General features: G+C 40.4%; 1 protein-coding gene across 2 annotated transcripts in view; it reads right to left on the bottom strand.

The window, feature by feature from the left end:
• The window catches only part of mcm3ap (minichromosome maintenance complex component 3 associated protein), a 70,657-nt gene that overhangs the window by 7,437 nt on the left and 48,215 nt on the right, over positions 1-15,005 (bottom strand). For both annotated transcript variants that reach the window (XM_059967396.1, XM_059967397.1), the window contains 7 exons: positions 13,718-13,852; positions 11,996-12,146; positions 9,554-9,812; positions 6,922-7,019; positions 2,066-2,456; positions 1,721-1,987; positions 825-954 (listed from right to left, as the gene is read on the bottom strand). In XM_059967396.1, the coding sequence (XP_059823379.1) occupies positions 825-954; positions 1,721-1,987; positions 2,066-2,456; positions 6,922-7,019; positions 9,554-9,812; positions 11,996-12,146; positions 13,718-13,852 (1,431 nt within the window). The remainder of the gene's footprint in view (positions 1-824; positions 955-1,720; positions 1,988-2,065; positions 2,457-6,921; positions 7,020-9,553; positions 9,813-11,995; positions 12,147-13,717; positions 13,853-15,005) is intronic.

Here is a 15,005-nt window from a genome sequence, read left to right as displayed (position 1 = left end):
TCACTCTCAGGAACCAACAAACCTCTCCACCATGACAAGGTGACTATCCTTGGAGAAGATGTTCAGACTAATCCTATCCCTCTGAAATTTTTTCCAAAAGTTTCCTAGCATCAAGGCAAGATTCACTTATCATTACAGTATGCATTTGATAAAGGTATGCATAGGAATGATTGTTGGTGCCAGACAGGGTGGTATGAGTATCTCAGAAACTGATCTCCTGGCATTTTCATGCACAACAATCTCTAGAGTTTAAGAAATCGTGCAAAAAAACAAAACAAAAAAATCAATTGAGTGGCAGTTCAGTGGGTGGAAACACCTGGTTAATGAGAGGTAAAAGGAGAATGGCCAGACTGGTTCACACACTCAGAAAGGCCATTGCAACTCAAATAACCATGTGTTACAACAGTGCTGTGCAGAAGAGCATCTCTAAACACAAACACATCGACCCTTGAAGTGGATGGGGTGCAGCAGAATTCCACAAACATATACTCAGTGGCCAATTTATTAGGTATAGGAGGTACCTAATAAAGTGGCCACTCAGTGTACATGCTCTGGCCCCAATACAGACTCCCACTCTTTCTCTAGTCACCCTCTTGTCTTTAATATAGATAAAATACTTGGCATTTTCATTGTGCTCATCAGTCCCATTTCATGCTCCCTTATTACATTTCCCAAGTACTTCTCTACCCACTCTGTACTTCTGTAGAGCTCACATTTTTTCACTCCTCATTTGCCACAAACTCTTTGTACAAATCCTTTGGGCATTTCTCAATATCCCTTTGCTGTGGGAAAACACACTTATTTTGCTATTCTGTCTTGTTTACCTTTTAGAGGCATCTTGGATTTCCATTTGGGTATGTGAACGTGCCTGTTGCCATATTATGGGAAGCTTATATTTTTTAAGATCTTCCTGAAAATAATAGACAAGGATCTGGCCATCTTCACTCACAGCTCCTGATAAGTAAAGAAATAGATTAATATATTGTAAGGCAGGCTAAAACACATCTATTTCCAAATATTTTTTTAAAACTCCCCTTTTTCAAAATCTTGCTTTTCCATCAAATGAGCCAAGAAGAAAGAAAAAAAAATCTCTGCACTTAGCAGTCCTTGTCATTATTTTAAGCACAGTGGACCTCCGTTAACATTTTGGCCCAATTAAGTGGCTGCCCCAATTAGCTGAAGTTTCATGAAAATTGTTAAAAAGGTATTAAAAAACACAAACTACCATTTAACTGAGTAACAAATCATGTATTTAAATGAAACACAGAATAAATTAGAACAATACACAACCACTGTAGTAATTATAAAAATGTATTAGTTTCCAACAGTTATCGACAGAGGAATTCACTCAGTGTATGCAATCATGTTGTTTTGATTAAATGTAAATGAACATGATTGAGGCCTTTCAATGTTCAAAAGAATATTATCAACTTTGTGTACTGTTATTTATTTCCATTTATTAACATGTTTCCTTTTTATTGTGTAAACTAGATTTTATTCTGTCTTCCACAATGAATGAAGAAAACAAATCACCTTATATGCTTGCTTTCAAAAGCATAAGCTTTCAGCTGATTGGGATTCCACTTTCAGAATAAAACTAGAAATATAAATTCACTCTTGTTCTTAGGCCATTTGGTCCATCAAGTTTACTGTTTTCCCTTTATTCCCTTCTCAGACTTCTCATGAAACAGCTAAAACATAAAACAGAAATACATCTGACCTGCAGCACAGGGTGGGATCAGAGGCTTCCACTCTGTCAGTCGGTGATCAATGCAATAGGCAATAATTTCATCCCAGGGGATTTCTGATACTGAAGGCCCCTCATCGGCTAAGGCTTCCATGGAAAGAAAACTGTTCTCTTTCCACTTGTCGTGTACTCTGTTCAGGAGTTGTTCAACCTTGGAAAGGAGCAGTGGACAAGCTTGCTGTGACCATGGCACTTGAGACACATAATGGGAGATCATATCACAGACCTTAGGCCATGGAGCTGAGGGAAAAAAATATTGCAATCATACAAGTGAAGGTCAACATGTGGTTAAATCTTTCTGTAGCATTATCTTTATACCATTCAAAGGAGGTAGATCCATCAACGGCAACTGAAAAGACAACACTGCATTCTTCAGCCAGGCCAGGTGGCTATTCGAATTCCAGTCTTTGTGAGCCAATATTTCATCCGCTGTGGGTCCACAGAACTCCGCCACTGGCCAGGAAAGATTGTAGAGCAGCTCAGAGGTTATCACTTCTGAAAGGAATTGTAGCACGTCATTGTAAAGCTCAATGATGGTGCTGGGGTTCTGTGAAGGCAATGCAGCTGATTGCCTTTCAGATTTATCATTGTAAAATTGGTCACTGAACTCTCGGCACAGCCCATCTTCGATGAACTGCATCAGGGTCCGGCAGCAGACTTCTGGGGGTGATGGGCAACGCGAGGCAAGCCAGCTTACTGCTGCAGACACCTAAAAAAATAAACATGAAAAATCTGTTACACATACACAGAGCAAGAATGACAACATAGTACGGTTAAATGTTTTTATAGTGTTGAAGAGCAGAGGGATCTTGGGGTCCAAGTTCATAGCTCCCTGACAGTGGCTACACAGGTTGATAGAGTGGTTAAGAAAGCATTTGGCACGCTTGCCTTTATTAGTTGAGGCATCGAGTTCAAAAGTCAGGAAGTTCTGTTGCAGATCTATTAAACTCTAGTTGGGCAGCATTTGGAGTATTGCAGACAATTCTAGTCAAGACTTTGGAGAGGGTGCAGAAGAGGTTTATCAGGAGATTGCCTGGATTAGAGGGCGTGTGATATAATGACAGTACAATGATAATTATTTTCTCTGGAATGGTAGAGGCGGAGGGGAGATCTGACAGAGGTTTATACAAGATTATGAGAGGCAGATAGAGTAGACAGACAGCATCTTTTTCCCAGGGTTGAAATGTCCAATACCAGAGGGCGTGCATTTAAGGGGCTAATTTCAAGGGAGATGCGAGGGGCAAGCTTCATTTTTATTTATTTATTTTTACAGAGAATGATGGGTGCCTGGGGTAGTGGTAGAGGCAGAAACATTAGGGACTTGATGTTTAGATCGGCACATGGATATGAGGAAAATGGAAGGATATGGACATAGTGTAGACAGAAGGGATCAAATTAGTTAAGACATTTGATTACTACTTTAATTGGTTTGGCATAACCACAACCAAGGCCCTGTTCATAGAGTTATAGAACACTACAGCACAGAAACAGGGTGTTCAGCCCATTTAGTCTGTGCCAAACTATTAACCTTCATCCAGATCATGGCCCTCCATACCCTTCCATCCACTTATCTATCCAAGTTTCTCTTAAATGTTGAAATCAACCCTGCATCCACCACTTCTACGGGCAGCTCGTTCCACACTCTCAACACCCTCTGAGTGAAGTTCCCCCTCATGTTTTCCTTAAACAATTCACCTTTCACCCTTAACCCATGACCTCTAGTTCTAGTCTCACCCTACCTCAGTGGAAAAAACCCCCATCTATACCTCTCTTAATTTTGTATACCTCTATCAAATGACTCCTCAATCTTCTACTTTCACAGGAATAAAGTCCTAACCTATTCAACCTTTCCCTATTACTCAGATCAAGTTCCAGCAACATCCTTGTAAATGTTTTCTGTACTCTTTTAATCTTAATTACATCTTTCCTGTACATAGGTGACCAAAACTGCACACAGTACTTAAAATTAGGCCTCACCAAAGTCTTATACAATTTCAATGTAATATCCCAACTCCTGTACTCAGTACATTGATTTATGAAGGCCAATGTGCCAAATGCTTTCTTTACAACCCTATCTACCTGTGATGCCACTTTCAAGGATCCCTCTGACCTACCACACTCCTCAATGCCATACTGCTCACTGTGCAAGACATACCTTGGTTGGCCCTCCCAAAGAGCAAAAAAACCCCACGCTTGTCTTTATTAAATTCAATCAGCCATTTTTCAACCCATTTCACTAGTTGGTCCAGATCCCACTGCAAACTTTGATAGTTCTTTTGCTGTCCAGTACACTCGCAACCTTGGTGTCATCTGCAAATTTACTGATGCAGTTTACCATATTATCTTCCAGATCATTGATGTCCATGACAAATAACAACAGACCTGGCATTGATCCCTGCAGCACACCACCAGTCACAGGCCTTCAATCTGGGAGGCAACCATCTACAACCACACCCTGGGTTCTTCCCCAAAGCCAATGACTGAAATTCTTGGCCAAACTCCCAAATGGGACCCTGTCAGAGGACTTGCTAAAGTCCATGTAGAAAAAACCAATGCCTTGACTTCAACAACTATCCTCGAAGAACTCCATAAGACTAGTTAGAGATGACTTAACACACACAAAGCCATGGTGTCTTTTCCTGTCTATCCAAATACTTTTATATCCAGTCCCTTAGAATACTTCCAATTACATTTCCAATACTAATGTCAGATTCAACTGCTTATAATTTCCTGGCACCTCACCCTTGGCTAAGTATGTTTTAAATATCTCTGCTAGGGCCCCTGTAGTTTCTGCACTAGCCTCCCATAGGGTGCAAGGGAACAGGAACAACATATCAGCAAACCTGGGGGATTTATCCACCCCAAGTTGTCTCAAGACAGCAAGCACCTCTTCCTCTGTAATCTGAATAGGGTCTATCACCTCGCTGCTGCATTACTTCACACCTAGAGACTGTGTTCATTTAAAATCTACCCCATCTCCTTCGGCTCCATGCATAGCTGACCACTCTGATCTTTCAGAGGACCAATTTTGTCCCTTGCTATTCTTTTGCTCTTAATATATCTCTAGAAGCCCTTAGGATTCTCCTTCTCACCTTGTCTGCTAGAGTAACCTCATGTCTTCTTTTAGCCTTCCTGATTTCCTTCTCAGGTGTTCTCATGCATTTCTTATACTCAGTACCTCATTTGTTCCTGCCTGCCTATACCTGCTACGCACCTCCTTTTCTTAACTAGGGCTTCAATATCTCTCAGAAACCAAAGTTCCCTAAACCTGTTATCCTTGCCTTTTATTCTGACAGGTACAAACTCTGTATTCTCAAAAGTTCACTTCTGAAGGCCACCCACTTGCCAAGCGCACCTTTGCCAGAAAATATCCTGTTTCAATCCACACTTGCCAGATCTTTCCTAATATCAAAATTGGCCTTTCTTTAATTTAGAATCTTAACCCAAGGACCAGATCTACCCTTTTCCATAATTACCTTGATGATCACTAGATGCAAAGTGTTCCCCTACAAAGATGTCTGTCACCTTCCCCGTCTCATTCCCTAACGGGATATCTGCTATCATATTCTCTCTTCTATGTACTGATTAAGGTAACTTTCCAGATCACATTTGACAAACTATTTCATCTAGCCCTTTTACAGTATTTACAGTTCTCCTGTGCTGTGCTCTGTTGCTCCCAAGTCAGCTTCATAATGAGGAGACTCCTGAGTGCAATTCGTGACAGACATTCAGTGCCCATATTATTAGGTACACTTGCTTGTTAATGCAAATATCTAATCAGCCAATCATGTGGCAGCCACTCAATGCATAAAAGCATGCAGAAATGGTCAAGAGGTTCAATTGCTGTTCAGACCAAACATCAAAATAGGGAAGAAATGTGATCCAAATGCCTGACTGTGAAATGAATGTTGGTGCCAGACAGGGTGGTTTGAGTATCTCAGAACTGCTGATCTCCTAGGATTTCCATGCACAACAGGCTCTAGAGCTCACAGAGAATGGTGTGAAAAATAATAAAAATCCAGTGAGTTGCAGTTCTGTGGGTGAAAGTGCCTTGTTGTTGAAAGAGCTAGAGGAGAATGGCCAGAACGGCTCAAGCTGACAGGAAGACGACAGTGACTCAAATAATGACGTTATAAAATGGTGTGCAGAAGTGTTCTCTCTGAATGCACAACACATTGAACCTTTATGTGGATAGGCTACAGCAACAGGAGACCACACCGGGCTCCACTCATATACCTAATTAAGTGGCTACTGAGGGTATATCACAAAATACTTCAAAATGTGTCACCATTAGTTATATAAATATAATGCATCTTCCTTACATTCTTAAAGTTAATGTAATCCATCCAGACACAAGATTTGTCTGGGTAAGACTTTTAACCCTCCCAAGTCCCTTCTCCCACATACAATTTTCTACCTTACAAGATTTTATGTTCTTCTATTGTCTGCAATATTAGGCCATCATATACAAGCTAAAACAACTGTTAAATACTCCTGCTATTTTGCTGCATTTAGCTGTGATTAGCATATGGTTACTGATTTTTATTTTTTGTTATGCATCAGAAGCCACAGAAAAGCTGACATGTGGATGGAAAGCAAATAGATGATACAGGTGGCCCCTGTTTTTTGAATGTTCTCTTTATGACAGCTCGCTGTCACAAAAGACCTACATTAGTATCTGTTTAGTACAAAGAGGATTTTCACTTTTACAAAAAAAAAAGACACCCGCTTTATACGTGTGTTCACCCTGAGAAAGACTACAATGATCGTGAAGCCTTGTGCGGGCAGTTGTGTGCGCATGCATGTACCTGCCGATTTTTTTTCTCCAAATCCATTTTGGCTCGCTGTCTTCCCGATTTTGATAAGTGAAACTACACCGTACGTACAATATTTCTACTTTATATAGGCTGTATATTTATCATATCATTCCTGCTTTTACTATATGTTAGTGTTATTTTAGGTTTTATGTGCTATTTGGTATGATTTCGTAGGTTATTTTTTGGGTCTGGAAACACTCAAAATTTTTTCCCATATAAATTAATGGTAATTTCTTCTTCGCTTTACGACATTTTGGCTTACAAATGGTTTCATAGGAACACTCTACCTTCGGATAGTGGGAAAACCTGTACACCGTTCCACGTAGTTCTTTTACTTATTTCACAAAAGGTCATTACCTTGTTTGATCCTTGAAGATCATTGGTTTGCTCAGGGATCGGAACAATGAAATATTCAGACACAAGATGAGTGGCCACCAGCTTTTCCAGGTTTAGACCTTTATATAAAATAAACATATTAGTATTTTATTGATCAAGTAAATTTCCTTTCCAGTATCCATCTATATTGTCAAGAAACAGTAGAATTGGTTCCAATGTCCATCAAGATGCCCAAAAATCTATACTTTTGTGTGTGTGTTGCCTAATCTCAAAGAGAAGCTAAACCTGTTTATGAGGTACACGTTGTTCAAACAGACTTGCTGAAGGAAACAAATGAACACAAACGGCTGTTCTTTTCCAAAATCCATCTTCCTAATTCATTCCCCTGTAAAGCCCACATTTCATTTACAATGATCTTATCCCTCAGATTGAAATTAGATCAGAGAGTGCATCAATGCAGTGGATGTTCTTTCAAAGAGAATCTTATAGCGCAAAAGTCTTAAGCACATATATATAGCTAGGGTGCCTCTGACTTTTACACTGTACTATATTTGTCAATGTGGAGTGGAAAGTGAGTTTGTAAATCTAGTGGGACCAGAGGATGTTGGGAATGGTAAGGGTGGAGCACTGTGGGAGGGGTGTGGGACAGGTGGCAAACGAATGTCAGGGTTGGGGAGGTGGTGCAGGTGCAGACATGCCCAGCCCCGAGAGACACCAGGCAAGGTCATTTGATTCCAAACAGTTGGTTTACTGATCATTACAAAATGTCTTTTTGGTGCTTCCCACTTCCTCCCCTCTCCCTTCCCCTTTTCCCAACCATGATTCCCTCCTCCCACATCCAGTCCATAATACAGACCTATATCAGAGTCAGGTTTATCATCACTCACATGTCATGAAATTTTTTGTTTTTTTTGTGGCAGCAATACATAAAAGTACTACAGTACTGTGCAGAGTCTTGGGTGTGCCCAAGACATTTGCACCCAGTACTGTACCGACCGATGCAGTACTTCAACCTTGGACCAACCTACATCACATGCTTCCTCAACATTACTCCAGCACATTTCCTGATAACTGTAGGGTTGGGTAGGCTAGGACTGAGATGAGGAGAACCTTCTTTATGTGGAGGGTATCAAATTGTTGGAATTTTCTATTGCAGGGAAATGAGACAATCATTGAGTGTATTCAAATGAGGTTGATGAATTTCTGAATGTTAAATGAATCCAGGATGTGGCATGGATTAGAAAATGGTGGCTGAAGTATATCAGCCAGGGTGCTTTTGAATAGTGGAGCACGCTTGAGGGGTCAATTAACTCACCCCACTTCAATTTCTATTATTCTGTGTATCATATAACTTGTCCATCTTCTATCTTTTGAAACAACCCCTTTCTCTTTTACTAAGCTTTCTTCAAAGACCACAAATACATTTACCTCCTTTCTTTTCAGAGTTACATAGTCTAGACCCTAACCATCTGATAATGAACTACAAGACATATGGCATAGAAACAGAATTAGGCCAAATCCAGTGAATACCCCCTCAGGTCTGTTCCACCATCTGATATTGACTGATTTATTATCTCTCTCAAGCCCACTCTCCCATCTTTGCTGTGTAATTTCTGACACCCTTACTAATCAAGAACCTATCAACTTCCACTTTAAATATACCCAATGACGTCCACAGATTCACCACCCTCTGGTTGAAGAAATTATTCCTCATCCGTTTTAATCCGTTGCATTCTGAGACCTCCCCCCCTCCCCCTCCCCCCCCCCCCCCCCCCCCCCCCGGTCATAGACCCTCCCCCCACAGGAAACATCCTCCCCACGTCCACCATCCAGGACTTTCAATATTCCACACGTCTGAATGAGATCCCCCTCATTTTTCTAAACTCCAGCAAGTACAAGCCCAGAGCCATCAAATGCTCCTCGTATGTTAACCCTTTCATTACTGCAATCATTCTTGTGAACATCCTCTGGACCCTCTCCAATGTCAGCACATCTTTTTAGATAAGGATCCAAAACTGCTCTCAGTATTCCATATGCAATCTGACCAATGCCTTATAAAGCCTTAGCATTACATCTTTGCTTTTACATTCCAGTGACTGTAGTGGCCCTTCTTCTGTGTTCTCAAGTGTCTGGAGACCACATTTTACACATGGAAAAGTCATAAGACTTCTTCTAGCCTCCCTTCAAATCTGCCTGTTAGGTCCAATATGACAAGGTAGCTTCATGTTTGCGAATTGACAGATTGTACCGCATGCTAAATGTCAGAGCGAGGCAATAAAGCACTTTGACAATGACAAATCAGGAGGCTGGGACTTAGTTCCAACTCTCCACATCAGCAACTGTGAAATTACTCCCATCATGTAACCTGGCACTCACATGTGACCTAGAGCTCCTCTAGTCACATTTAATCACTGCAGTTGTATTATTGAAAGACTGTAATAATAGTAATAGTAAATCAATTTCTGGAAAACTACATGTGCTGAAGGGCCATTTAGTCAAGAAGCTAAATTGTGACTACTGGGCAAAGAATTCTCATTTTTACAGTTGTGTCTGAAAATCTAAAACAAAAATTCGAGCTGTAAGATAAACAACTTCTGAAATTTTTAGCTTTTCCTTTTCCACTACAGAAGTGAATGTTGACTCTTGAGCTTACCATCTATCACCTCTTCCTCATTCAATGGCCTCCCCTCTCCGGGAACAAGAACGACCAGTGGTATTGCGGGATTTAAAGGTTTTGCTTGTAACAGCTGCTTGATTTGAAGCATAGCAGAGAGCCAGTGGACTTCCTCTTCATCCTGGTCTGAGCCTTCCGCACGTGCTGGGAGCAAGAGAATCAGGGCCCTTGTCCCCAGAAGTTCTTTGCGCTGTTCCACTGCATCTATGTCTGTGTCACTCAGTGGGCCTCTGGCCACCTGTTGAGAGATACATACCACTAATTATGAAACGTTCTGTTTGCAGCAGCAATTTCCCACTCCTCTACTCTTACCATAACCACCTTTTGATGACTACGTCTGAATTTGTGTCTGCAACACAAGCAGGCAGTGAACGGCAGGTCCTTACCACTTGTCATACAAGGCACCTTTCCTTATGTTCCCATAGTTCTTTGCCATTCACTTTAGATCTATTCCCTCTGTTTATCAACCTTTCACTTTATTCTATTGAAAGCTATGTTATCTTTTCTTCGCCTCTTCTGTTCAAAGAAGGGCAACCTCATTTAAAGTTATCACAATTATGTAAAGTTAATCCCTCATCTCAAAAGCATTCATATACTTCCTCGTTTTACTGAATGTATAGATTAGGTACAGTCTTCTGCATAGGACCAAACTAACATATTAAATGTTGAGCTCAACTCTATAGCTCTGCCATTCAATTATTAAAAATTTTAAGGCTTACTATAAATCCCAAGTACTTATTAACTACTGTTAAACTGCCCTGTTATCTCAAAGATTCGTCAATAAGCACCCTTGATTAGACCACTGGCAATTATTCCCCCAAAGTTTCCCCCAACCCTGTGCCCGGCTGGAAGTCTGAGAAGAGCTCATTTATCATTTATGCTGGGAAAGCACTAGTTCCTTATCTTTTCATTCTTGACATTATTCTCATGAACTCCTCTGAACTCTCCAATGTCACCACATGCTTTCTTAGATGTGGGGCCCACTGAGTGATATACACCATATACCACATAGTGCTTCCTCTTTATTCTGTGTGAAAATATCTTCCCTCTGATACATTGCTCCTTGAATTTCATCTGTTTATAACTGCCAATTCCCACAAGTTCTTGGAAGTCCACTTGATATTAAAATCAGAAATTACTATCTGCTGTTTGGAATCCTTTGAAAGGGCAATAGAGTGTTCTACATGGTAAAAAAGCTCTTACCTTCCAACAAAATGCATTGGTGAGCTATATATTTAAACTGTATAAGTGGAAACATTTAGAGATTTGGCTGTCCTAATACCCAAACTACAGAAGGTTCACATACAGGAACGGCATGAAACCAGCAAGTTAATTGCTGTGATGTCATTATAAAAAGGTTAGAATACCAGAGTCCAGTGTTGCAGTATTCTGAAGGGACCATGTACACAGCACCTCGTACAGTTTCAGTCTACCAAGCCAAGCAAAGATATACTTGTGTTAGAGTGGTGACTTCAAGGGAGTTGTCATATCCAGGAACAGTGCAGGTTGGGCTGACAAGTTTCTGGCATTTAGAAGAGTAAGAGGGAATCTAACTGAAGTAAAGACAATCTAGAGAGGAGCTAACAGCACTGATGACCATCTCATCTGCCTGAACAAGTAGATATCATCTCAAAGCAAGAGTGCAGTTACTTGGAACTAAAATGAAGCAGCAATTTCTTCACTGTAAGAAACCATTTTGAATCATTTATTCCAGAGGCTGTAGATATTCTAAGTATTGTCACAACTGAGAACAGCAAGACTTCTAGAAACCAAATGAATCACAGGATTCAGAGAAAGGGTGAGAAGGAGTTGATAAATTTCAATTTTGATCTTAATGGTGCAGTAAGCTTGAAAAATCAATGGGCTTTGGTATGGGTTATATAAGTTTGGTACGTCACCAAAGACTCTAGCAAATTTCTACAGATGTACCATAGAGAGCATTCTAGCAGTCTAACCTGTTGCATCATTGTCTGGTGGAGGGCAGGGGCAGAGCTCAGATTAGAAAAAGCTGCAGAGGGTTGCAAACTCAGCCAGCTCCTCCACAGGCACTGGCCTCCCCACCAGAGAACATCATCAAAAAGGTGGCATCCATCACCCAGGACATGCTCTCTTCTCATTGCTCCCATCAGGACGGAGGTACAGGTAGGAGCCTGAAGACACACACTCATTGCTTTAGCAACAGCTTCTTTTCTGCCATCAGATTTTGAAAGGATAATGAACCAGCCCATGAACACTAACTCACCATGTTGACTCTCTTTTTGCATCACTTATCAAATTACATAGATGTTTCTTATTACAGTTTATAGTATTTTTATGTACTGCTGCCTTAAAACAACAAATTTCACGGCATATGTCTGTGATATTAAACTCGATTCTTGCTTTTACTCTTGTACCTCGCAAATGTGCATCTGGGGCCCTTACCTTGACACAGATGTACACAAGCTCACTGATTCCTTCATTCCTGCTAACAGCTTTGCATTGGTATGTCTGAATCACATTGTCTGCATCACTGCTGAGATCCTCCACGCATTCATTTCCTCGGAATTTGGCCTTCAGCCAATCAATCAAAATTCTGAAGGGTATTTAACCAGAAATAATTTCATAAAGAGTTAGCAACATTAACATTTAACATCTTTAAAAATGATAAATAAACTGTGACATTCTAAAACAATGCTCTTGGTTTTCTGTCAATTCTTTAATCCCAATTTGTTTTGAAGTATTAATACACACAATATTCTGCACTGATTGCTATAACAATGAGCCTTTGATTCAACTTCAGCAGCACTTTAAATTTTAAATCACGAGCTTATAACATGCTAGCATACTAATACTGCCTAACTGCTGAGTCAAACAAAATAAAGAAATCTTATTTAATTTTTATATATTTCCTATTGTATTTTATAATATTTTAAATGTTTTTTTACTATTTGCTGCTGCAAAACAACAAATTTAACGACACTCAGTGGCCACTTGAGAAAGCGCATCTGCTTATTAATGTAAACACCTAATCAGCCAACCATGTGGCAGGAACCCAATGCATAAAAGCACATAGACATGGTTAAGAGCTTCAGTTGTTTCTCACACCAAACATCAGAATGGGGAAAGAAATGTGATCTAGTGACTTTGACCACAGAATGATTGTTGGTGCCAGCTGGGGTGGTTGAGTTTCTCTGGAACTGCTGATCTCCTGGGGTTTTCACATACACAAGTCTCTAGAGTTTACAGAGAATGGTGTGAAAAAACAAAAAAAATATTCCAGTGAGCAGCAGTTCTGTGGGAAAAACAACTTGTTAATGAGAGAGGACAGAGGAGAAAATCCAGCCTGGTTCAAGCTGACAAGGCGGCGACAATAACTCAAGTAACCAATCATTACAATAGTGCTGTGCAGAACAGCATTCTAAACACACATGTTGAACCTTGAAGTAGATGGGCTACAACAGAAGACAATGGACATACAGTGACTGGCCACTTTATTAGGTACAAGAGGGACCTAATAAAATGGCCACTGAGCGTATGGCAATGATATTTCACCTGATTCTGATTTGGAGTGAAGAGAAAGTGACCAGCTGGTATCACACTTGCCAAACATTCCACTCAGTAATAGTATTTAAACTAAGTGACTGGATAATGTTTCACTGGTGAATATCACTCACTACTCATTTTCATATATTAAAAAGTTTTACGATAGGAATGTTCCTGCAGCGTCTTATTTGCTTAAAACAGTATATTATTGCCAAACAGCAAGTCAAGTCCAGTCAATTTTATTGTCATTTTGACCATAACTGCTGTGTACAGCACACAGTAAAAACGAGACACATTTTTCAGGACCATGGTGTTACATGACACAGTACAAAAACTAGACAGAGCACAACCAAGGACAGCTATGAGACTGTCAGGATGGAGGACTATTCTGTTCATCAACAAACTGACTGATCCCAAACGTGGCCTTGAGGTAGATCACAGGTTCACCTTCCCAGTTGAGGACCGGTATCCGAGTGGTCTGGCTGGCTGCCGGTTAAAAGCTGAATGGGGTATAGCCACATTTTCCCAACAGGATGAGCAGCTGGAGTGAGCGAGAAACTGGATGCAGACAAAATATATTATTAAACAAATCACTGTACGAGTTTATACATTTCTTCTAACCTGTTGGTCTCACCAGGTCCATATTCTTCATCACTTGGCAAAAGTAGTACCACCTTCCAGAAGATTCTTTTCTGACGAATTGGGAAGCTTTCAGCAACCAATGTGAACAAATCCAGAGGACTCCAGGCAGCCTGACTACAAGATAATTTTCAGATTTAAGATGACCTCTATTCTTCTTTTTGACCCTACCCAACAAAGATTCTTCTTCCTATTAAAAGTTCTCAATGCAAATGTAAGTGCAAAATGCACGTAATACAAGGCAGAATGCAGCAGCATTAATAATAAGTGGCTCAAAAATAATGTCTTCCATGCTGTGAATCCTAATCTGTCCTCACTTAATCAACTTAAAGCTCCCAAACTGCATCTAAGCTTTACCAGCACACATTACCCAAGAAATTGTTAAAACAAATATGCTAAAACCAGCCACTTGCAACATAATGAACAACATTGGAAGGTGGAGAGGGGTGCAGAGAATGCAAGATGATCCAAAACATCATCTCCTGGTAGCTAACATTAACAAAAAAGGAGTCAGCTCGCTGTCAGCAATAAACATTGGTGTACTTCACATCTCAGTGCAGACATGAAACAAATATGAGGACCAGCAGGGCTATCTTCAGAATCCTGTCAACAGAAAAACCCTCACAGCTAATATAAAACAATATGGATTACACAGCTAAGCAGCCGAGATCTCTCACCCTGCTTCCTTCGAGGACTTGACTCCATTCTCCCACTTTCTCAGTCCCTTGTGTATCTGTTACAATGAGACCATTCCCCACATCAGTGCTTCCAACATATTTTCCTCAATTATAGTTTCCCTTCCAACTGTATTGACAGGATCCTCAAAGACATCAGCTCCAATTGCTCATGCTCAGCCCATATCCCTCTGAACCTTTCCTATCCATGTATTTGTCCCCTGTAATTGTGCCTTCCTCTGATCATGTCTGGCAGCTTGTTCTACACACCCACTACATTTCGTGAAAACATTGTCCGTCACAGCCCCTCTAAATTTTTCCCTCTCACTTTAACGTATGCGCTCCAAGTTTTAAACTCTTCTAAAGACAGTAAACATCCACATTATCTGTGTTCCTCATGATTTTATATACCTCTTTCAGATTACCTCTCAGTCTCTACACTTCAATCCCACTCTATCTAGTCTCTCCTTGCAATACAAACCTTCCTAATCTGGTAACATCCTGTGAACCTTTTCTGCACCATTTTCAGTTAAGGACATCCTTCCCATACATAGTACACCAACCAAAATTGCACAGAATTCTCTAAGTGTGGTCTC

The sequence above is a fragment of the Hypanus sabinus genome, chromosome 4, assembly GCF_030144855.1.
Source record: "Hypanus sabinus isolate sHypSab1 chromosome 4, sHypSab1.hap1, whole genome shotgun sequence".
NCBI lineage: Eukaryota > Metazoa > Chordata > Chondrichthyes > Myliobatiformes > Dasyatidae > Hypanus > Hypanus sabinus.
Note: the sequence above shows the minus strand (reverse complement) of the source record. Positions and strands in the feature narration are given on the sequence as shown.